Genomic DNA, 23,824 nt, shown 5'->3' with positions numbered 1-23,824 from the left:
AGTGTCAAAGTTGGTTAAACTCGCAGGCAAACTGTTTTTACAGGGGCAGTGAACCAGCTCAAGGATCACCTCTGGAGCTGGTGGAAGTGACATCCACTGTCATAATTATTGTCTTAATTCATCTGTCAAACAATGTCCTTATTTCTTTGTGATTTCTAATAAATTCACATGCCTTCTTACAATGTTGCTTTTCGATTGATATTGTAGGCAACTGTGTTTGCCTACAAGTTTAACAAACTTTTACACTATCCATGTCATCCCCAAATTAAATTGCAAAGTTGAACAGATACGAGGCTTCGGCCCACCACCTATACTACTCCCTGATAACCACCAGCTGCCACGGGAAACTAGATTGCGTTCAGAGTTCTGTACCCTGTCTTACTTACCTTTCTCTTATCTTGAATGAGTAAAGTGAGGGTAATCTTGAAATATGGACAGTGTTAGGATATGACCCATTAAGTAGACTAGACAGGCTAAATTGACTTTTATGCTTAAAAGTCTTCTCATCTCAACATAAGTTCTGTTCTTAAACTTTAAAGTTCTCAAACTGTTTTAAAGATTGTATACATGGTGCAGTCAGTAATGCTAGATGATGTGTAAGGCTGAGTACTCTCAACAAAGACACACATAAGCATGTATATGTTTGTTGATAGTCAGATTTATCCAAGATGTTTTTTTTAAACAGTTTATGGTATTTATAGAACCAGGGGTTTGAGAATTATAGGGGTCTGTCAGCTGAATGCTCCACTTGATTTGCTTACACATCTCTTTATGCTCACTGCACCTATAATGCTGTAATGTGTTGCAAATGCAGTATTATTTTTTGTCTTAACACATGTGTATTGTAACAGATTGTGCTGAGGCATTTACGCCCTGTAGAGCTCCACAGCTGCCAGTGTTCTTGTGTGGCCGGTACTGTCCTATGCAACCATGTAGCAGCTGTCCTTTATCAGACTGCTCAGTACTCACAGCAAAAGCTCACCTCTGTCCCACCAGTGCACAGCTGCACAGAGACAGAACAGAGGTGGCACAAGCCAAGAAGCACGGTAACTTGTTAAACTTCACAATACAGTTTTATTTGTGTGCTGGTGTGTATACTTTGTTTACCTAATAAAAAAATATATATATATATTTTCTCTGCAGGGTATTAAACCAGGTCCGGTCAACGACATGGTGATCCTGTCAGCCCTACCAAGGGAAAGAAGACTGATGGAAGGCATAAGGTTTGTATTGTTACTTACTGTATCAAACTTGAATCACAATGTCTCTTTGGTTTTATAAGAATTTAAATAATAATAACAATAATAACTCACCTTTGTGTTGTTTTGCCCTATTTTCACAGGAGTAACCTGTATAGAGGAGTAACATCACCTCTGCCTGAACCCTCTTGTTTGAATGTTGGCGTTATATACCAGGACCTCCCTGCTTATCTGGCGCCCATGATCACAACTATGGCCATCTCCCATGACGTGCCACTGGTCGACTCTTTGTTTGGGCCTGTTCAAGAGGGCAGCGTACTGTCTTATCAAATGCCAACCAAGGCAGTGCCCAGAACCTGCCCACACTCAGATGCCCCATCTCCCCCACAGCTGCCACTCTGTGATTACAGGCTTGGGCCCTCTACCTGTTCTTTCATATGCACACTACAACAACACCATCACATGGCATCCCTTGAAACATCTATGGAGACAGCCCACAAAATTGAAGAAGCTACGAAAGAACAGAGTTCATGTGCAGAGTGGCACCAGCTTAGGCGGTCCCGCATCACTTCAACCAAGTTCCGTGAGGTCTGCCACACCAGGGCACATAGCTCTGCTGAAAATCTGGCCAGGAGATTACTTAGACCTACCCATCAGACAGCAGACATGAGGAGGGGATTGGACCTCGAACCCACAGCCATTGAGGAATACTGTAGGGTAAGAGAAGTCAACCATTACCCATGTGGGTTCCTTATCCACCCTGATGCCCCATGGATGGGTGCATCCCCTGATGGGATTGTCTTCGATCCGAATGGAGAACCTGTGTTTGGACTTGTTGAGGTAAAATGCCCGAATGTAGCTAGCTATGTGGACTGCCCATATATTATGAGCAGCGGGGGAAAACACAAACTCAGGAAAACACATCCTGAGGCCAGGGCCAAATGTTAATTTCTGGATGTCATTGGTGTGACTTTGTTGTGTACACACAAGAGGACATGTTTATACAAAGGATTACCCGTGATAATGAAACAACAAACATCATTAAGGAGAAGGTTGACTTTTTCTTTTTTAATGTCTTTCTCAGTATTTATTTGTCTGATTAGTTTTGAAATGTATATGTATGTATGTATGTATGTATGTATGTATGTATGTATGTATGTATGTATGTATGTATGTATGTATGTATGCATGCATGCATGTATGAAATTAAATTAACTCCTTGGTACATATCAGCACACTATACAAAGATATTTACAATAAAAGCCAATATAAGCACTTACTTAGCCCATGCTTTTACAAGAGGCCCGTTCTCATAATTTGTGAGGAGACAGGCCACAGTGTAAATTTGATTAATGCTTCCAAAAAGCCGGAGGGGGATTACTGAGTCAAAGAATTTGTGCTCCTTTACCCGCCGAATTAAACGTTCAACATGGACCCTGAGACGTGCAATGGCCTGGGTCTCCCTAACATCACAAGCTGACATCTGAGACCTGCCGGACAGGAATGCTGGCCTGTAAACTTTGCACGGTACCATGTCATCAATGAGAAAACCTCTGTCTACCATGGCGGCCATCCCAGGTTTCAGGAGTTTAAGCACACCACATTCACGTGTGATCTGCTTGTCGCTGATTGACCTGGCGTACAGTCCAGATATGAATGTTATTGCCCCATGTGGGGCAATCCCTATGAGTCCTTTTAGAGTGCAGTGGGACTTGTAACTGGAAAATACCTCACTCTGGAGGAGCGGGGATGATGGGCACTGACACCTCAACTCTGTGCAGTCAAGGATGACAGTAGTGTCAGGGTAGTCCTTGAAATCTGCTGGCAAATATTCCTGGATCTGCTCCTGGGGTATCCAAATCCTCACTGAGCCAAGCACTGCATATAAGAAGTTGCTCCATGATGTGATAATACGACTGACTGTGGACTGATGGACTCCGTACCGGTCAGCAAGATCCCGCTGCTTGGAGCCAAGGGCCAGGTAATTGAGAAATAGGAACAGCTCATCGATGGGCTGAAGGGAGTGGATGGCAGCATTTGCCTCAGTGAGTGTGCCTCTCTGAGCTTGCCTTACACTCATCATTGATGGCAGAGAAGGTTCGATCAAGGCCCAGAAACGCATGAGCAGGTCATGTGATGCAAACCTAGGGAAACAGAATAGAGATGTGTGCATCTTGTAGATATTCCCATTTTAAAGTTATACACCTTTATTAAGTTGTAAACAAATGTGATGCATTCCCAACCATCTTTTGTCATGAAATTCACTAACATTGCAGGTACCGGTAGACATTATCCTGATATTAACCACAGAAGAATTCACATCATCATCATGGTCATCTTGGCCTGATGCGTCTGCGCTTTCTGGAAGGCTCTCCTTGGGTGGCGGTCTCGGTCTTCTCTCCCAGACCCCCGGTCTTGGAAGGGGAAGGGAGAAGTTGTTCCACTCAAATAATGCTGGAACAGCTCCCTTTTTAAGCAATCGCCGCCCGTTCTCGGATGTAGGCTCTCGTATGTCCTCTTTAAAATGCCGACTACACACCCTGGCGTGAGGTGTAATAACGAAGTGATCCCTGCGGATGGCGACTACCCATTTACGTCTGAGCTCCTCATCCACAGGAAAGGTAAAAAAACTAAGCACACCGTTGTACTTACTTGAGTTTTGGCATAAAGGCACACAACAGTGTTCAGCAGTTGTACCAGATGTTCGCTGATATTTGAACTTTTTCGTCGATTCTCTTCTCTTGACTAGCTTTGGACAATCAATATGGACGATGGACGCCATTGCAGCGGAAGTGAACGTGGTGTCTGAGATTTTAGGCGGGAAGTACGTCAGCTCACCGTGGCATAACGGCAATTCAGCTATGCTTAATGAATGAGAATACTCATACGCACTCACAGTCATTACAATAAGGGGAAAGGCGGATATCGCGCGCGCCATAACACCAACAGCAGAATAGTTATCCAAATAACAAAGAAGTGTACAACACTCGTGGTACAGTGTGTGTATTCACACACATACTTGATGCTATCTACCTTTACATTAGTGACAGTAACTGAGCTGTTAGCTGCAGAGCAGGGTTGCCAGGTCTGTGTGACAAAACCAGCCCAATGGCCGATCAAAACCAGCCCACCCTGTGCGTGTGTGTATGTGGGCGTGTCCCATGTCCATGTGTGTACGTGCTGATCTGGAGTCAGTTGGTAGGATTTGGGTATAAATTACATTTACATTTATTCATTTAGCAGACGCTTTTATCCAAAGCGACTTCCAAGAGAGAGCTTTACAAAGTGCATAGGTCACTGATCATAACAACAAGATAGCCAAAAAACATCGCGAGTAGCCAAAACATGAAGCACACATTGTGAACAACCAAAGTAAGTGCCAAAGGGAAGAACCATAAGAGCATGTAGTTAAACAAGTCACAACCAAACAACATGAACAGCTATAAGTGCAAGTGTACCTGTGGAAAATAATAATAATAAATAATAATAAATAAATTATTTCATTTCAAATATGGATTTTTATTTAAAGATATTAATGTTATTTGCATGCAAAATAGGTTTACCCGAACCCGCGGACACAAAATTCAACCCGCAGCAACACTTCAAAAGTTGCCCAATTCCGCGGGAAAATCGCGGACCTGGCAACACTACTGCAGAGCTAATGTTACAGCCACATTCTAAGCTAGGTAACCATATACAGTAAAGCAACAAAATGATAAAGCGTTAGTTGACTTATTTGTCCGAGGTTTGTAGATGGACCAAGGAGAGTTGGTACTGATCCAGAATTTAATTTCAGACGGTCAGCAAGGCCAGCTTTGTATTGGCCCAAGTTGAGGAAACAGTTGTGGCTGAAATTATTGGCGCAGACATATAAAACTTTGGGAAGTTGTGTCGGCGCATTTCCAGAGAAAATAAAATTAAGACACTGGGGGCCTCATGTACGTACATTTGCAAATGTAGCGTTATCAGCGCCATGGCCAACCCGCAGATTGCACATGCTGTGATACTTCAGTTTACGTCGTATTTACGAAACCGGCAGTTCATCGGGTAATCAGCGCCTTTCTCCGGCCACTATACCGTAAATTGCGAGCATTTAAACGCGCAATTGAATGGGCCTCCTTCTCTCTTTCCATCATGGATCAGTCACCAAAGTCAAAACAGCGAAAACAAAGATTTAGTGATAATGAAATTGATGTGCTTGTTCATGAGGTAACAGCGAATTTAAATATTATACATGGAATTCCACACCGACACAAAAAAATGACATCTGGACCGAAATTACAAATTCCAGTAACTATAATATTGCATGGCTGCTTAATTAGTCATGCGTAATGATTCACTCAACTGAAAAAGTGTGATCCTTGTGGCAAAAATCCTTGCAGATCGTCTCCTCGGCCTATGTCTTCGTCTTGCTCAGATTACTGCTGTCATTTCACCAGGAGGAATATGCGAAGGAACCCGCGTGCATCCAGGTTTACACCTGCTTTTAAGAGGCGCAGAATATAAAATAGAGGCGCACTTTCACGGGCGGTTTTTGTACATACCGCGGAATACATAATTAGGTGCACTTTACGCATCCCCTCCCATCTCCTAATGGGAAACTCCCACTTTCCCCTTGACCCTCCCGTGAATGCATATTCATGAACCGGAAAAGTGCAATTTGCCATTTTCATTTCCCGTGACAGGTAGTCATGCTTTTACCTCAGTGCGGCATGTTTCTACATACCTCGCCATGCTTTAACGCAAATTGCAAAACAAATACGCCTGAAGTGGGCGCAAAAGCATTAGTACATGAGGCCCTGGGTCTTCAGAGGTTCAGATGAAGGAACTAAAAAACGATTTTGGTTTTCATTTGTACATCCAAAAACTGAGCAACTTTTTGTGTACTTCGTTTGTTTGCAAGCCATGATGTCTCTCGAGTAAAAACCGATGTTAAATAACCTCCTAAAGTGACATTTTCATGTCATGGGACCTTTAATTGATGTTTTATTATAACTTCCCTTCAGGGAGAGTTACATTTGTCCATTTTAGATCCAAATAATTGTACTGTACTAACAAAACCATTTATGAATGTTGTATTGCTATATTTTGAAGTTTAAGCATTCCATGAACATTTGAAATATTGAACTCAAAAGCTACCAACCACTTCACACCTATACGCGAATCTCAGGATGATGCCCAGGTGGGGAGTAACTGACTAATGAAAGAGTTCACCTTCAAAAGGATAAACCCTTTTCGCTTGGAGTATAAAACCCACGACGAACAATCACCTAGAGTTAAACTGAAGTTAACGTGACATTTCTAACCTATTCCTCACATTAAGCAACCTCACTGGACCCCCCGGAACTTTGACGCGAGTTTCCGTTGTTATATTTCGTTGGATGACAACGAAACAATTGACTCTACCTTTCTTCAAACCGACAAAAGTAACTGCAATTTGGTACATTTATTACTTGTGACATTGGCATGTTGTGGTTTAATTTGTTTTATACCATGGTCTGGGTGAATACTCGATTCTGATTGGCTGCAGGGGTGTACATTATCCGGTGATATACGGACACCTACTACGTAATTGCAGCAAAACTGTCTTTTCACCGTTCTGAATTATTGCGCTGGCTACATAGTATATGAGCCTGTACAAAGTGTCTGAAATAAGTAACCATAACAACAGGTACAGTCAAAGCCTCCATTTACAATTTTGAAAGACTTTAACAAGCTAACTTGTATTTACAACAATGAGTGACTTCAATATTTATTTTAACCTATTTGAAAAATTTTACTTTTCTGAATGTACTGTGTCAGTGTCACGTAACCGCTCATCTCACATCCCATTCGCTATTCACCTCGCTAGTCAATCTACTTCAGACAGGCTGCGGCCAACACGACAGTAGCTGCAACTCTACACATGGCCGATTATTTTCTTCTTAAAAATCTTGATTTTATTTGGGGACAATGACATGGCTCGATAGCTGGCTAGTCTTGTTGTTAAACATACTGTCAAATTATAATTACTGTTTGGAGAATATGTCAACTTTGATGTGGTCATCTCACATCCATTTAAATGGATGTGAGATGACCACATCAAAGTTAACACATGACGTTGCGGCAACGTTGCCAGTAAGTGCTTAGTTGGTAACCCGCGACGTTACCTTCTGGCAACGTCGTGGCAACGTCGTAGCAACGTTATAAAGGGAATGTTGCCAGTTGGTCCCATGGACAATGTTGCCACGATGTCGTACCTTGGTCGGCTGGTTGTTACGTTATTTTTAGACCCGTGGACAACGTTGCCGCGACGTCGTGCCTTGGTCGGCTGGTTACGTTATTTTTTGGTCCCCTGGACAACGTTGCCGCGACGTTGTACCTTGGTCGCCTGGTTACGTTATTTATAGACCCGTGGGCAATGTTGCCGCGACGTTGTACCTTGGTCGGCTGGTTGCGTTATTTTTTGGTCCCATGGACAACGTTGCCGCGACGTTGTACCTTGGTCAGCTGGTTACCTTATTTTTAGACCCGTGGACAACGTTGCCGCGACGTCGTACCTTGGTCGGCTGGTTACGTTATTTTTTGGTCTCATGGACAACGTTGCCGCGACATTGTACCTTGGTCGGCTGGTTACCTTATTTTTAGACCCGTGGACAACGTTGCCGTGACGTCGTACCTTGGTCGGCTGGTTACGTAATTTTTTGGTCCCGTGGACAACGTTGCCGCGACGTTGTACCTTGGTCGGCTGGATACATTAGTTTTGGTACCATGGGTTAAGTTGCGGTTAAGTCGCTCTTTGGTCGCAGGACAACGGATCTCGAGTGCAATATAGTGGTTTATCCAGAGATGGAGAGATCACACTGGACTGTTCTCAGTTCTGACACTTTTGCAATGTAGCCATAGTCTACATGAATTTCAATGTAGACAATGCATGTAATTCATGTGCAGCTCAGCTCCAGCATGTCATTGGTCATCAATGTTCTCATATGCAGAAACATAGCTTTAATAAATAAAAGACTTAATTTGGAATATAATTTAGTCTTTCATTCTTTACTATAAACATGTACAAAAGCAATTAATGTGTGATGTGTAACATGATTAAGCAAACATTCTTTGTATAGCACACCAAAGCTGTATGACACACAATGCAAATTTGTGCTCCAATAATTTTTGTAATACAAAATTGTTAAATGTGACCAAAAGGTAAGCGACTCTTAAGAGTTTCATTTCCAAAGACAAGTCATCACAGAATATTACAATTCTTCCTTAGCAAACCTGCCCCTCAGTCTGCCCCTGAGCAACAACTTTGCGCATGCCCATTTCAACGCATCGCTGAAACTGGGGTTTCAGAAGAGATTTTGCAGGGGTTCAACACCGTCTTGTACGCATTGGATTTCAACTGGAAATTAGCTACTTCAAAGGTGACTTTCTTTACAGAAATAGTTTTAAATATATAAACAATTTCAGAAATTGGATGGGCATGTTAATACGTAACTATATGTTTGAAATTTAGGCTATTTAACCTGTTTATGTGCCATCTGATTCACATTGTTTACGTTAGGATTTCGCTAGCTACAGTACAGTAGAGGTTAAACCCCCAGAAAGTTATGTTGAAATACTGAAAATGCATAGGCCTACATGTTATCAAAGTTTAGCGTCTCACAAATCACCCACAAAAGAATCAGTGAAAATAAACGTTCAGAACTGTTAAAAAACCTTGTCCCAAAATAGTTTATTTAGCCCGGAATTTTCAAAGACTGTGGAGCTAGCGTGGCTGATCACGTTTTAATCACAGTCGGCCATGGAATGCACAGCAATGGCGTCTATAAAAGTATCATGTCGCTAATTTTTCCAATTTGTACATGACATGTACTGTTTTTGGATAAGTTTATTCTTTTTAACCTTTAGATGCGTGAGTTCTAAATATTTCCGACGCTTCCACCAGTTATTTTTCCAAAACGGCAGCTAGGTAGCTTTAATTAGCTTCTGTTACCTAGCAACCTAGCATAATACTCGTAGCAATGCTACTACCTGATAGTGTTACTTGTTAGCCTACTAATTGTAAATTTTGAAGCCATACTATAGCGTTTGTCATAAAGTTTTTGTCTATCGGAAAATAGTCGGTTGGAATGTTCAGAATCACACATGTGCGACGCTACGATGTGGAGCCCTGCTTTCGAACGATCACATATGTGCAATGCTACTCCTTTAATATCAATATGCTAATACTATGTACATAAACTACATTCCACTTTCATTTCTGTACAGATTATCCTACCACCGTCACACGGCCTAGCACTGTGTCCCTGGGAAATGATGGTAAATTAATGAATGAAGTTTAAAACAGTGACAATAATTGTATGAGCCATGGCAACCCTAAAGGCTGTTTTGAAGCAAAAGCATGACTTAAAAACTTTTGCATCACCAGATTCCATACCCCTAGATGTCAACTCTGGTCTGGTGGAGGTGAACCCATTGGGGGCCCAGGAAAACAGCTGGCAGCCAGGCAAGTGCAAATATAAGACACTGAAAAAAATATATGCTTTGTATACAACCATTCAAGGTAACATTTGTTATTTACATCAAAGTTACAGCTAATCTAGATGAACCACAGTGTATGCCAATCATGCTAACTCTTGTAAACTTGTTTTACTTGTCTTTAATGACAGACACATTACAGGTTATGCTCCGGAAGATGGAGACATTGGAGGAGAACCAGCGAGAGGCTCTCCTATTCAGGCGACTACAGGGCAGACACACTGAAGAGGTGCCAGTGATGGACCTACAGGTGGCCCAAACACAGGCTGAACTCCAAGACCTTGAGGAGCTCCTTAAGGTGCTGGAGTTGCGAAAGAGAGTGGTAAGTGTTTGGAGATGCCATGAACTATGGCTTACACGTAGCGTTCAACGTTCACATTGGTGCTGACAATAAGTTCATGACTTCTAATTCCAGACGCTGTGATGAAGTGGAAGACGGGACTGGGAGAGAAAGCTGTGGAGCTCCTCATAGAGGAGACACTCAAACACACCCCGGCAGCCCATTCAACACAAGCCAGGTGAATGAATCATGATTGCAGCTTCCATATCCAACCTTTCACATGGCTATGTGACAAAAATCTAGAATCACATATATTTTTTTGATGATGTATATTATCAAATCAAATTTATTTGTATAGCCCTTTTTACACGCAAGCATGTAACAGAGGGCTTCACATATGCCCATAAAACTGCCCCTCAACCAACCTAAACCCTCAAGGAAGACAAGGAAAAACTCCCAAAAAACTCAACAGGAGAAAAAATGGAAGAAACCTTGGGAGGAGCAATTCAGAGAGGGATCCCCTCCTCCAGAGACGGTTGGTGAGAGAGAGGAGCAGAACACAGGCTAAACATAGTCATACAGTGTCGGTGGGTTTTTAAAACACCAAAATCCATTGTTCAACTTTATAGATGTAGGACAGGACCGGGAGACTCGCGACCAGGTCCAGCGTTGGCTGACCGACGACCAGGAAGGTGCTGACAACTCAAACCCCCCACACCACAAGGGATGTGTGGGGGGGGGGAATATTATTTTAGATGCGATTTTTTTATGACTTGTATAGCGCCTTTTTACACGTGCAATTATGTTGATAGAACACTAACTTATTTTGTGCTTCATTGTCAGGGCCAACAGACAGGACCTGTAGCGGGGACTGGCAGAAGATTTTAATTCACTGTTTGGCACTTTGTTTGAAATAAAATGACAATGTTACATGGAAATGCTGCCTTGTTTATGATTAGCTGGAGTCAGGCTACACATCACACAAACATAGTCCTCCTAAAGTTGGCTACCATGTAGCCTATTATACAAGAACAAGTAGCATTTTGGGCAAATGAGGTCTGCATATGAACCGCCCCAATATAAGCAGTAGAATTGAGAAATATAGGTTACTTAGTTAACGTTGCAGTTACGGACTGGCAACGTCACGAAAGTACGTTGCTAGGAGGTCGCGGTTATGGACTGGCAACGTCGGAAAATGACGTTGCTAGGAGGTCGCGGTTACAGACTGGCAACGTCGGAAAATGACGTTGCTAGGAGGTCGCGGTTACAGACTGGCAACGTCGGAAAATGACGTTGCTAGGAGGTCGCGGTTACAGACTGGCAACGTCGGAAAATAACGTTGCCACGACGTCGCGGTTACGGACTGGCAACGTCAAAAGATTACGTTGCGGTTACGTTCTGGCGTCCCACAGATGCACGGTCCCGGCAACGTATGTTTGGTCATCGAGTGACGTTGCGGCAACGTAACTGTGTTAGCTGGGTTGCTATTCAACTCGCTCCACAGGCTGCGGCCGTACTGTAGCTTTGGGACAGTGACATGGCTGGTTAGCTAGCAAATCTTCTTGTCAAACATACTGTAAAATTATATTTACTGTTTGTCAACCGTACACAATGTTATTGCCTTTTAATCTGGCTAGCATAACGTTAGCTTTCGGGCTAATAACTCATCCAAAGGAAAGCTGGTGTTGGTTCTATGAGTTGAGCGGACTAGAAATATCAGAGTTGGCTAACGTTAAAAAACATTAGATTTTCTTTTGCAAAACGCTTGAAAACATAAATTAATCGTTGGCAAGTGACCATGGTATAAGCGGGATAATGCCCTTCGATGTGTACAATATCACCTGATAATGGAAGCGCGTTGGACGGTTCACGCCTCTGCATCGTCCATTATCAGGTGATATTGTACACCTCGTCGGGCATTAACCCTTACTTATTTGATTTAGGTTGCCAATGATTTAACCTGACTTTCGTTCCCCACGTGCTCTACACAGCCATTGTGTAGCACACTCTATAACCTGGACTAGGCCTACTGTACTGTTCGACTCAAACTAACCCATAACTTCTCTAGTATTTGTTCATTATAATGACATTCTCTTAAATAAATCATTGTGTATAATACTTGCGTTCAGTGTGCGAATTACGGGGGGGGGGTTTGGGGGGGTCTGATCCCCCCGATTAAGGCTCGGACCCCCCAAAAGAGGTAAAAACCACAGGTCGGGGGGGTCGATACATTTATATATCGTTCTTACCTGTAATCGTAAATATCACAATATAGTTACCATATTCATTCAATAACAGGTTGGCGATACACAGAAATGTTGACTTTATGGCAGGGAATATCACACACTATTACACTGACTGCCATAGTCAAAATTCACTCAATAAACACAGCGCGAGTGACCAGTGCTCAATAAAACTCAAGAAACACCGCGCGCGAGTGACCAGGCAGTGTGCAGTAGGCCTACAGAAGCTTGTTGAAGATTAGCAATACTTAATCTTTTGCAAACCTCTGTCAAAGAGATGATGCTCGAAATATTCGTGAATCATGGACAGAGCCGGGCCATTTTGCCTCAATGTTGGAGATCAGGCAACTTGCATTGCAGATCATCTGACAAGATAAGTGTGTTCAATTATGGGGCACACTGCTTTAAAGAACGTTAATTTGAAATCGCTAGGCATGCCTATAGAAATATATAATTAGCTCTATTGTAGAAGGGCACATTTCATCCAATCTAATTAATAATTTTTCCCCCTCAAGTGTATGGACAGCTGTCCTCGGCTGGTACATACCTGTACATTTAGGCTATGGAAAGATTTCCGATTGACATAGTCTGCCTCCACAGGTCCAGATGGGGCTTGGATTCGCACATGGGTACTTTGCCCCTATGACATTAGGGAAGCCTGAAGGAGAGGAGTCAATAAATGCTTGTCAACCTGCAGACTTCTTGAAAATAATACTGTCACATACCTGCAATTGAATAAAAAGTCTCTTTGACTCGTATCTCACGATGACCAGGAAAACAGACGTAGATATTCAGGTACCGCTTTAGAGCAAGGTATACCGTTCTTATTTCCCGGCATACAGTTGCCTTTGCAAGACGTTCTGCGTCCCCAACACTGTACAAGAATGTCCCACAAGCAAAGAAACGCAGAGCTATGCAGACGGACTGTACAGTGGTCAAAGCCTGGCTGCAGTGGGGTTTTTTCTTTATGTGCAGCTCCAGCAGACTACATAGGTAAACTATGCTGGGCCTGCTGAACCGATACCTCTCCCACAGATAATCGTCAGGGAAGCACAGCGGATTGTTTCTGTCTCTGAAGACCCGTGGGGCTGGTTGGGTTAACGCTCTTTGAATGATCTGTGCACCTTCGTCCACAGGGTTGTCGATGAATGGACACGCCATGATGGGTCATATTAATAAATTATCTTTTGACGCACTGCTTTTATAGTTTAGGCCTATGTCAATTATCCAATGACTTTTGAAAACAGTTTAAGTGACATAATTTCTTAAGTGGTTTATTTCGATCAGCCTAATAAAATCTACGAGCTCTCCGTCAGCCCTCGGACAGCCTCGGACACCTTGACGTGCACCTCCTGAATTTTCTAAAGGCCGAATTATACTTCTCCGACTCCGTTACGGACAGACGGACGGAGTCGGACGGATTGGTTGAATTTATAGTACTGCGAAGCTGTGGGTGCTGAAAACACTTCACTGCCAGAAGAGTAGGTGGCGCTGCACTGCGATGCTAGCTAGGTTAATTAATTAGCCGTTTCATCAATAAAATAGGCACATTTTCAGCAACTACACTGCCCATTTCTCGTCACATTTTAATTCAGATGCTGATTTACATGTACTGTTTAGCTGAAATATGAATTGTAAACTTACAGCAAAGGCAGGTCAAAGTATTCTGTTCCGTCTTGTTGGTCACGGCAACCCCGCCCCTGACGCAAGAGGTTCTTAATACGGACCAATCACAGCCAAGGGGTATCCGTAAAATGACGGACGGATAGTCAGGAAAATCAGGAGGTGCACGTAGAGCTCTCCGAGGGGCTCGGAGAGGGCACGGAGAGGGAGTTCCTCGTCTGAGAGGGCGTTCCCTGTGTCCGTCTCAGTAAAAACGGAGAAGTATAAATCGGCCTTTACTGTCCGTCGTAATTTCGGAGAGCTACGGAGACCCCCTTGGCTGTGATTGGTCAGTATTAAGAACCGCTTGCGTCAGGGGCGGGGTTGCCGTAATAACAGAATCCTTTGCCATTGCTGTAAGTTTTTTGAATTCATATTTCAGCTAAACAGTACATGTAAATCAATGGGCAATGTAGTTGCTGAAAATGTACGTATTTTATTGATAAAACGGCTAATTTGTAAATTCGCTCCGACTTCTCGATAACCTAGGTAAATAAACACTCGACGACGACTTACAAAAAACCGTTGCGCCACCTACTCTTCTGGCGGTGAATTGTTTTCAGCACCCACAGCCTACGGAGAACCATAAACAAAGTCTATCCGTCCGTATCCGTGCGCCCGCCCATCCGTAAACGGAGATGCAGAAGCATATTTTGGCCTTAAATTGATCGTAGAATTCATCGTACGATGGATCTTAGTTGTACGGGCCGTTTCCCGAAGCCATCGTAGCTAAAGAGGCACTTGAAAATGCTCGTAGATTAACGAGAGCTCCAGAGCAGTCGTAGATCGCTAAGTGCATCGTAGCAAAGAGACTCAGTGGAGACACACGACCATGAAAACTACATTAGACTAATGCTGAAAGTTACTTCAGATGGAAAATAAGATTATTTTGGTTGTCTTTTTATACCAGTTACGCTGGAACTGGGATATTTGTCAGTGAACCATACAAGTTTAAGTGCCGAAAAAATATCTGAATCCGGTTTCTGATATACTAGTGTAATAATTGGACCAATACGCTGTTCCTATTGGTCCAGAAGACCAATTTTATATCCACCTTATTCCCAGCTCCCATGATCCATTTCCTGGATTATGGGCGCGACCATAGTCATGTATATATGTCTATGGGCGCGACTTCCGGAGTCGGGGATTGTCATGGTAACGCTCATAAACATTGCGGTAAACTAATTCTGATGCGAAATAAAACACAGCCTGTTACACCTGAAATGGGACAATTTGATCATACCTCTGCCTTCTACTATCGAGGGATGGGAGGACGACTGAAAAGGTGGCCTCAAATAACTTACACTAGCATCTTTAGCTACTTTATTAACTCTGTTGCTACGGACGGTGAAGCGATAAATAACCTGAAAAGCTCTGAGTCTTATCAGTAGCTACCTCGACAGCAATAAAGTTGGTCGCGTTTTAATAAAGGAGGTGGGACACAACCTTGTCTACCTTAAAGCAGACAGAGCCTAGTCAGAGCCTCAAAGTCCCACATCACCGGTCCTGGGTTTTAGTTTCATCGTCAGGTGAAATACAAACGGCTGGGTGCTCATGTGTTGATGGACCAGGGCACTACTAACCCACAACAATTCCCATATGAACACTTGCATCCCACCTTTACTGGCAGTACTGCAACTAAATCTGTAGAGGTTTTCGTACCCCAAACACAAAGTAGGATGCGGATTTCCTCCGTCGGCTTTTTGTGTTTTGGGTGGTATTTTCAAGGCTAGGTTTTTCAGCTACATTCTTTTGTAGTCCTCATCTGTTGGCAGGCGATGGAAACTGTACCGTTTGTCACAAGAACAATCCCTTTTTGTTGTGGGTGTGTTCAACACACTGTCGTTGAAGCCACAGATTTAGCTAAGTCTGGTTGTAAGTAAAGCCGCGAACAGCGCAACAGGTAGCCTACCAGAGCTCCGCAATGACATTTTATAACAATAATAATAACGATATAAATGACGACATATGTTTAAAAACAAACTACATTACAGTTGAAATTACTTTAGAAAGAATCACTGTTGACGGCTGGCTGGGACTAACGTATAGCAAACCGCAACTTCCGCTACTCACCGGAAGTTGCACCCATAATCATTTCTACAGTAGACCCCCTGAGGTGGATACCTCCTGAAAGTTCGCAGAGGTAAATAAACGTTTTTACGGACCTAGCAACAAGCGGTTGCCTTGGAGATGTAGCCATTGACCTTAACAACGTGGCATCTGCTCGGCAACAAAGTAGCCTAAATGGCCAAAAAAAAAACTAAAACAACCAAATATGGTTTTTGCACAGGTCCGCAAACGCCCCGCAATCGCTTCCCATTTTAAAGAAGTATCTGAAGCAGACAGAAGACGAATTGATGTTGTTGATATGTTGCCTTGGAGATGTAGTGACGTCACCAGTGCAAGTGCAGCTGATGGCTCTGACAACATGGCGTCTGCTCCAGATTCGACCTGTTTGATTTGTGGTCTTCCCACGTATTGTTATAGTATATAAGAAACCAAATGTTTACTCCTCGACAGGTCAGCAAACGCTTTGTCGCCTCGATTTGTTAAAACTATTTGTTTGTAGATAGAATTAGTTTTAGACCTACGGTCTCGGTTAACAAACGTTTTAACAAATCTCGGTTTACAAAGGCGTTTGCACACTTACAAAAAAGAAGTATACTTCAAGTTTATTTTGTAAGTATACTTAGTATTACATTTACATTTAGTCGTTTAGCAGACGCTCTTATCCAGAGCGACTTACAGTAAGTACAGGGACATTCAATCATCACCTCCCATGGCTTCTCCTACCACTGCTACGCTGACGACACGCAGCTGTACCTGTCGTTCCCCCCGACCGATCCGGGGATCTCAGCTAGGATTGAGGCCTGCCTCACAGACATCTCCGCCTGGATGACCGAGCACCACCTCCAGCTGAACCTCGCCAAAACAGAACTTCTCATCATCCCGGCTAAACCCTCCATCTCCCACGATCTCTCAATCACCCTGGGATCTGCGACGGTGACCCCTTCATCCTCTGCCAGGAACCTTGGGGTTACCATGGACAACGAGCTCTCCCTCACGGCCCACATTGCTGCGGTCTCCCGGTCGTGTAGATTCACCCTCTACAACATCCAGAAGATCAGGAGATACCTGTCTGAGCACTCCACCCAGCTGCTAGTCCAAGCACTCATCCTCTCCAAGTTGGACTATTGCAACTCGCTGCTCGCTGGTCTGACCTTCCGAGCAGTGAACGGGACTGCACCCGTCTACATCAAGTCTCTCCTGCAGCCTTACACCCCCACCCGTCACCTACGGTCTTCTTCAGACAACCGCCTGGTGGTCCCACCGCTCAAGACCGCCCGGTCCCAACACAAGCTCTTCTCCTGTCTGGCCCCCCAGTGGTGGAATCAACTCCCCACCTCCATCAGAGACACCGACTGTCTCTCCACCTTCAAGAAAAGGCTCAAGACGCACTTGTTCCGGGAGTACAACGGTACTTAGGAACGGTTCGCTTGACCCGATGTTAATTTCCTCAAGGATCACAATGACTCTTGCTTAGAGACTTGTTGCTCTTGTGGTTAGTGGTAACTGATAAAAAAAAAAATTCTCGCTGTGATATATTGTTTTATTACTGTTGCTTGCTTTTTTCCACAGGTACACTTGCACTTATAGCTGTTCATGTTGTTTAATTGTAACTTGTTTAACTACATGCTCTTATGGTTCTTCCCTTTGGCACTTACTTTGGTTGTTCACAATGTGTGCTTCATGTTTTGGCTACTCGCGATGTTTTTTGGCTATCTTGTTGTTATGATCAGTGACCTATGCACTTTGTAAAGCTCTCTCTTGGAAGTCGCTTTGGATAAAAGCATCTGCTAAATGAATAAATGTAAAATGTAATGTAAATTCTCCCCGAGGCAAGTAGGGTGAAGTGCCTTGCCCAAGGACACCACGTCATTTTGCACGGCCGGGAATCGAACCAACAACCTTCTGATTAATAGCCCGACTCCCTAACCGCTCAGCCATCTGACCCCCACAGTATAAAACAGTATACACTTATCATGTAACTTAAAGTATACTAGCAGTGTACTTATTTATATACTATTTTTGTACTAAGTAGTTAAACTGAATTGGCCCACTTTAGGTCATTTTGTACACTTTAAAGTACACTTATAGTGTATTTGAGGTTTACTTCGGAATTCTGTAAAGTAACCTGTGTCGTGCACTTTCAGTTCATGAACTATACTTCCTTTAGTGCCTCAGAAATATACTTCGCAATACTTTCAAGTGCACTTTGAATTATTGAAAGTACTTCAAGAATAAACTTAATAAACGTCCATTTACTATGACCTAGTTATATATATTCCCCTTCATCCTCTGCCAGGAACCTTGGGGTTACCATGGACGACGAGCTCTCCCTCACGGCCCACATTGCTGCGGTCTCCCAGTCGTGTAGATTCGCCCTCTACAACATCCGGAAGATCAGGAGATACCTGTCTGAGCACTCCACCCAGCTGCTAGTCCAAGCACTTGTCCTCTCCAAGTTGGACTATTGCAACTCGCTGCTCGCTGGTCTCCCAGCATGTGCAACCCGCCCTCTTCAGAGGATTCAGAACGCAGCGGCCCGCCTGGTCTACAATCTACCCAGACGCTCCCATGTTACCCCGCTCCTCATCTCTCTCCAATGGCTACCTATCATGGCCCGTATCAGATTCAAGACCCTGGTATTGACCTTCCGAGCAGTGAACGGGACTGCACCCGTCTACATCAAGTCTCTCCTGCAGCCTTACACCCCCACCCGTCACCTACGGTCTTCTTCAGACAACCGCCCGGTCCCAACACAAGCTCTTCTCCTGTCTGGCCCCCCAGTGGTGGAATCAACTCCCCACCTCCATCAGAGATACTGACTGTCTCTCCACCTTCAAGAAAAGGCTCAAGACGCACTTGTTCCGGGAGTACAACGGTACTTAGGAATGGTTCGCTTGACCCGATGTTAGTTTCCTCATGGATCACAATGACTCTTGCTTAGAGACTTGTTGCTCTTGTGGTTAGTGGTAACTGATTTAAATTTTTGTTCTCGCTGTGATATATTGTTTTATTACTGTTGCTTGCTTTTTTCCACAGGTACACTTGCACTTATAGCTGTTCATGTTGTTTAATTGTAACTTGTTTAACTACATGCTTTTATGGTTCTTCCCTTTGGCACTTACTTTGGTTGTTCACAATGTGTGCTTCATGTTTTGGCTACTCGCGATGTTTTTTGGCTATCTTGTTGTTATGATCAGTGACCTATGCACTTTGTAAAGCTCTCTCTTGGAAGTCGCTTTGGATAAAAGCGTCTGCTAAATAAATAAATGTAAATATATTTAAATATTCAGGGACCCCTCAAACACCGCTGAGCTTGCGTCACTTGGCGGGTCCTCACAAAGTGACACGGCAGATTGTTAGCTAAAAGAAGACATCTCTGACGTTGATAACAAACCAAACCGTTTTTTGAAAATTAAGTTATGGTCATTTAAAAAGTACATGTAGCATCAACACAATGTTATTGGTGAGCAAGTTGACTGTAGCAAGATGGCCGCCATGTGCGGACGTTCTAGACTCGTAAGAAATCTACTTTATATATATCTATGGATGGAACACCCCCCAGGAGATCCTGTTGTTGTGTTTCAATCAGGGTTGATGTCGTAAACACGTACACACTTAAACACGCACGCACACGCGCGCCAGGTCTATGCAAGGGAGCCAATGAAGAAGAGCCATGGGACATTTGCATGCCTTTGTTTTAGCCAATAACAGTCAAGAGCGGTTCTGTTTAAATAGCTTGCTAGCACAAAATGCGAGCAGACAAACTTTGTAGCACAATTGCGTGTGATGTTTTTGTCTCCTTGTGGGCCGGCCGCAAGCAATAAAGCTTTCTTAAACTTGTTCACTGACTGACTGTGCAATGCTTGATAGATTAATATTCCTGACAGTTGGTAACGTTATTATGTATACGTCAAATAAACATTACCTCTGTACTTCACCCGACTTCAGCTTTACAATTGATCCTCTCAAAAACTTCCACGTCAAGTCCTGTTTGGGAGAGTACTGATACTGTCAGTCAACCTATGTCTTCTAAAACTAATTCTATCTAGGCTGTTCTTGAAATGTTATTTACAACAATATGTAGCTGATAAAGACACCTGAGGAATAGCATCTGTAATTCTCTAAAGATGCTTAGAGACCAACATTTCATCCAGTAGTCCCCGTCAATGACAAGGCTTTGTGAACAGTTGAAGGATGCCAGAGAGAGACCAGTCACACTGGACTGCATCTATCTATTTGTTCTTTCCTTTCTCTCTTTATATCTTGTTGCGGAAGTTTTTGAGAGAATCAATCGGTAAGATGAAGTTGGGTGAAGTACAAAAGTTAATGTTTATTTGAAGTATGACGTATACATAATAACGTTTTACCAACATAACGTAATTGACACACAAACATAAGACAATAACACAAAGACAATTCCATACGGCTCTATCTAGCATTCTAGAATGGAACCGGAGAGTCCAGCAGACACCAGCACTACCCAGCTGATGGTCCTGGACCCCCAAGAACATCCTTCAACAGACCATTTTATAGAACACAGTTCTCATTGGTCCATCCACATCCACAGTCATTAGTCCATCCACAATCATGATACAGACATGCAGCTGTTCCTTTTCTCTTCTGTCTCACTCCCTAAAACAATACATGTGACCAGAGAGTCGGCTGCTGTACTGTCACAGGCTATTCTCGCAAGGAGCTGAAGATGAGCTCTGCCCTAGCCCAGTTGCCCACATGACTATTGTTAATTGTGCATTGACTGAGATTCTGGAAAGAGATTAACTCAAGAAGAGTTTCAATATCCGCAGTTTTCAAGCCATCTTCGGGAAAGTTTGAATAGAGTGTTGTGGTTAGAATGTGTCAATTGTGGGAGGCATGTTTTTGAACTACTTCTAAACCTCATGGGGCCGCCGCAGCATTTTTGCCTTCGTGTGACCTGCACTGGGAGAGAGGGAAACAGCATGGATGGGGATAGTGTGCGGGCAGATGTGTCTTTATATAGGGTGAAATGGAATAAGAAATGCAATACAAAATGGTTGAAAGGGGTGTATTTATGTAAATATCCACATTACCTCAATATCTTTGTGTCAATAAATCAAATATAATTTTGACTGATGGTTTTTCAAACCTTGTTGGCTTCAAGATGACATCATTCTGAAGTACCATGTGCAATTTCATGCAATTTCACCTTGAAATGTCAACCGTTTCTTAACCTTTGTCCCAAAGCTGACCAAAGCTAATAATCAGCCCTTTCTATTCATAAAATCTCAACAGGTGGTGTGTACCTGGATATACAAAACTATTGATATTATTCTGGCACACTGTCAAGCATATGCCAGTTTTCGTACCCTTATTCCAGCACATTTACTGACAGATTTGCATGTTGAGTAACAACTCTGGAACAGTAGTTTGAATCAACTTCAAAGGGTTTTATTCAGGGAGAAAATGCAGTGTAGCTGACTACCAGCAAGACAATATAAAGTGGATACTTTACTTTTAGTAGAAATGCAGGAAATTGTATCTACACATTATTGAATAAATGTGCTTTCTGATAATCTATGTGGGTACACAGTAATGAAGTTTAATGCAAGTTCAGTCATGCTCGGGCTGTCTAACCATTCTGTCTCACTACACATTCCCCCCGCTATGCATGCTCTCCCCTAGGGGTGGGCGGTATACCGGTATGAACGTGAATACATTTACATTTAGTCATTTAGCAGACGCTCTTATCCAGAGCGACTTACAGTAAGTACACGGACATTCCCCTGAGGTAAGTAGGGTGAAGTCATGGACGTCATGGACACGGCCGGGGATCGAACCAGCGACCTTCTGATTACTCGCCCGATTCTCTAACCGCTTAGCCACCTGAATACCGGTATGGCATTGTGCCATGATATGGATTTAGCCATATCATGGATATCACGATATATTAATAAATGTATTACGTGTTTCTGTTTGGTATAAAATATAAGTCAAGTGATACAGCCTAGTGGGGATACTTAAAATTAGTATATTTTACAAAAAAAAACTTTCAAGCATGAACACTGCACGCATTGTGCCAGCCAATGAAAGTCAACAAACAAGCTAGCGCAACTCCAGAAGAAGCAAACATTGATTGGAGTAAACTGCTTTTGTTGGCAAGTGTAAGCAATCGTTAATGACGTCTGAAAATAATGCCAGTGGGGTTGATGTGCCGGACGGAAGAAGAATTGGTATAAAAAGGGGGCCTTTTCTGTCGGAAATGGTAAAAAATGTAAAGCACTGCAAAAGTTAGAAAATTCAACTCATGCGACACAGGAGTTACCCAATCCAAATCCAGTGCGGTAGATTAGCCGCTGCGGTGTGGATTGCATTGTGTTAGGAAATACCTCCTGATAGCAGCTGACGCCCACCGATACAACCGTAGTCTAGGGGTAGGCTATATCTGGATCCCGCTGTCTACCGGAGAACGCCCTACCTTGTATGCGGTGCATAGGCGTGTTAGTGAGAGGTGTTCGACGCTAGGTGTGTCTGTGAGGGGCCAGGTGGTTAACCAGCTTACTATGCTGCGTTGTTTGGCCAGTCCAGGCGAATGGCCCTGCGCCGACTAGCACCTTCGTAGCTGCTAGGCGTGGTAGTTCAGATAGGGATTAAACAAAAGAAATAAACACGAACGAACTGTCCGGTAGGCAACGAACTTCCCCGCAAGTAAGGTCCCGGCTTGAGAGCAAAGCCGTCTCTCGACACCTCGACGTGGGTCCACTCCGCTCTCCTGAGTGCTCCCAGGTGAGCCATTATCACCTGGGAGCCTATAAACATTTTATGCCATACCGCCAAGCCCTACTCTCTCCTTTTCCTTTACCTCAATGCCTTGGCCGTCATCGGGGTTCAGCTGGTCGATCAGACGATTACTTCTATCCAATAGCACAGTGACAAGCCCATTGTACTGCTACCATGCCTTTAAATATGTTTCTCTCCCTGCCTCACTTTGTCCCTGATACCATTGTGCGAGACCCTACCCCCATCACCACCCGGTCTTCCAGGCTTTGTCTCTTGTCTGCCTCCTCGGCTTGCTGGGTCACCGCCACCGCCACCAATGTCTGGATTCCATGGGGGTATCTCTCGTCATGCAGCAGGGCTGATGCCCATTGATAACCTGATTTCCCCATAGGGTCTAAGCGCCAAACACCCTGTCAGTGTCATCTCCTCTTAGCAATTGTACGATAAACAATCACTTTACAAATAAAATAATAATAACAAAACGTTAAAATAAGAAATTTAACATGTTCACGACTATTTTAAACACAGTTTTATTACGTTTTCGATCACCAATTCTGTCATCACACTCAATTAGTGGGTAGTTTGTGTTTTTTATATGGGAACACTTTGTATTCTGGACCATCCAACTGGATATCACTAACTGGGTCCCTCAGACTTGCGAAAAAACTGCTGCATGGGTGGCATGGTGAGTTCACTTACTATGACACTTGGCGCAGGGGTCTTTCTCATACTCCAGCAGTTCTGATGAACGACTCCGGACGCTGGTGGTCCTCCGCAGCCCACCTCCATCCCGAAGGCGGGCCGCCTCCTCTTTGGCATACACACCCAGTTCCTGTGTGTAGCGCCCATACATCTGAGAAGCAGGGATAGACAAAAAAATTTAAGGGGTTTTCAAAAGCGTTGAAACCACTGGAAACTCTACTGTACTTTTAGTCAGTTCAAAATAACCTGTGTGCAGGATGGAAAACCAAAACTTGTGCTGTTAACCAGGCGTTAACAACTCACGACCAGTCATTAATTATTGAAGTACTTAATCAAGTAGCCACTCCAAACACAAAGTACTCCACCTGGGCCTTAGCAAACAGAATGCATTG

The 23,824-nt window shown here is 43.5% G+C and overlaps 1 protein-coding gene across 1 annotated transcript in view; it reads right to left on the bottom strand.

The window, feature by feature from the left end:
* The window catches only part of clcn2a (chloride channel, voltage-sensitive 2a), a 129,297-nt gene that overhangs the window by 64,890 nt on the left and 40,583 nt on the right, over positions 1-23,824 (bottom strand). The window contains exon 2 of the mRNA XM_067253879.1: positions 23,430-23,583. Within this exon, the coding sequence (XP_067109980.1) occupies positions 23,430-23,583 (154 nt within the window). The remainder of the gene's footprint in view (positions 1-23,429; positions 23,584-23,824) is intronic.

This window comes from Osmerus mordax, chromosome 16 (assembly GCF_038355195.1).
Source record: "Osmerus mordax isolate fOsmMor3 chromosome 16, fOsmMor3.pri, whole genome shotgun sequence".
NCBI classification, from domain to species: Eukaryota; Metazoa; Chordata; class Actinopteri; order Osmeriformes; family Osmeridae; genus Osmerus; species Osmerus mordax.
Note: the sequence above shows the minus strand (reverse complement) of the source record. Positions and strands in the feature narration are given on the sequence as shown.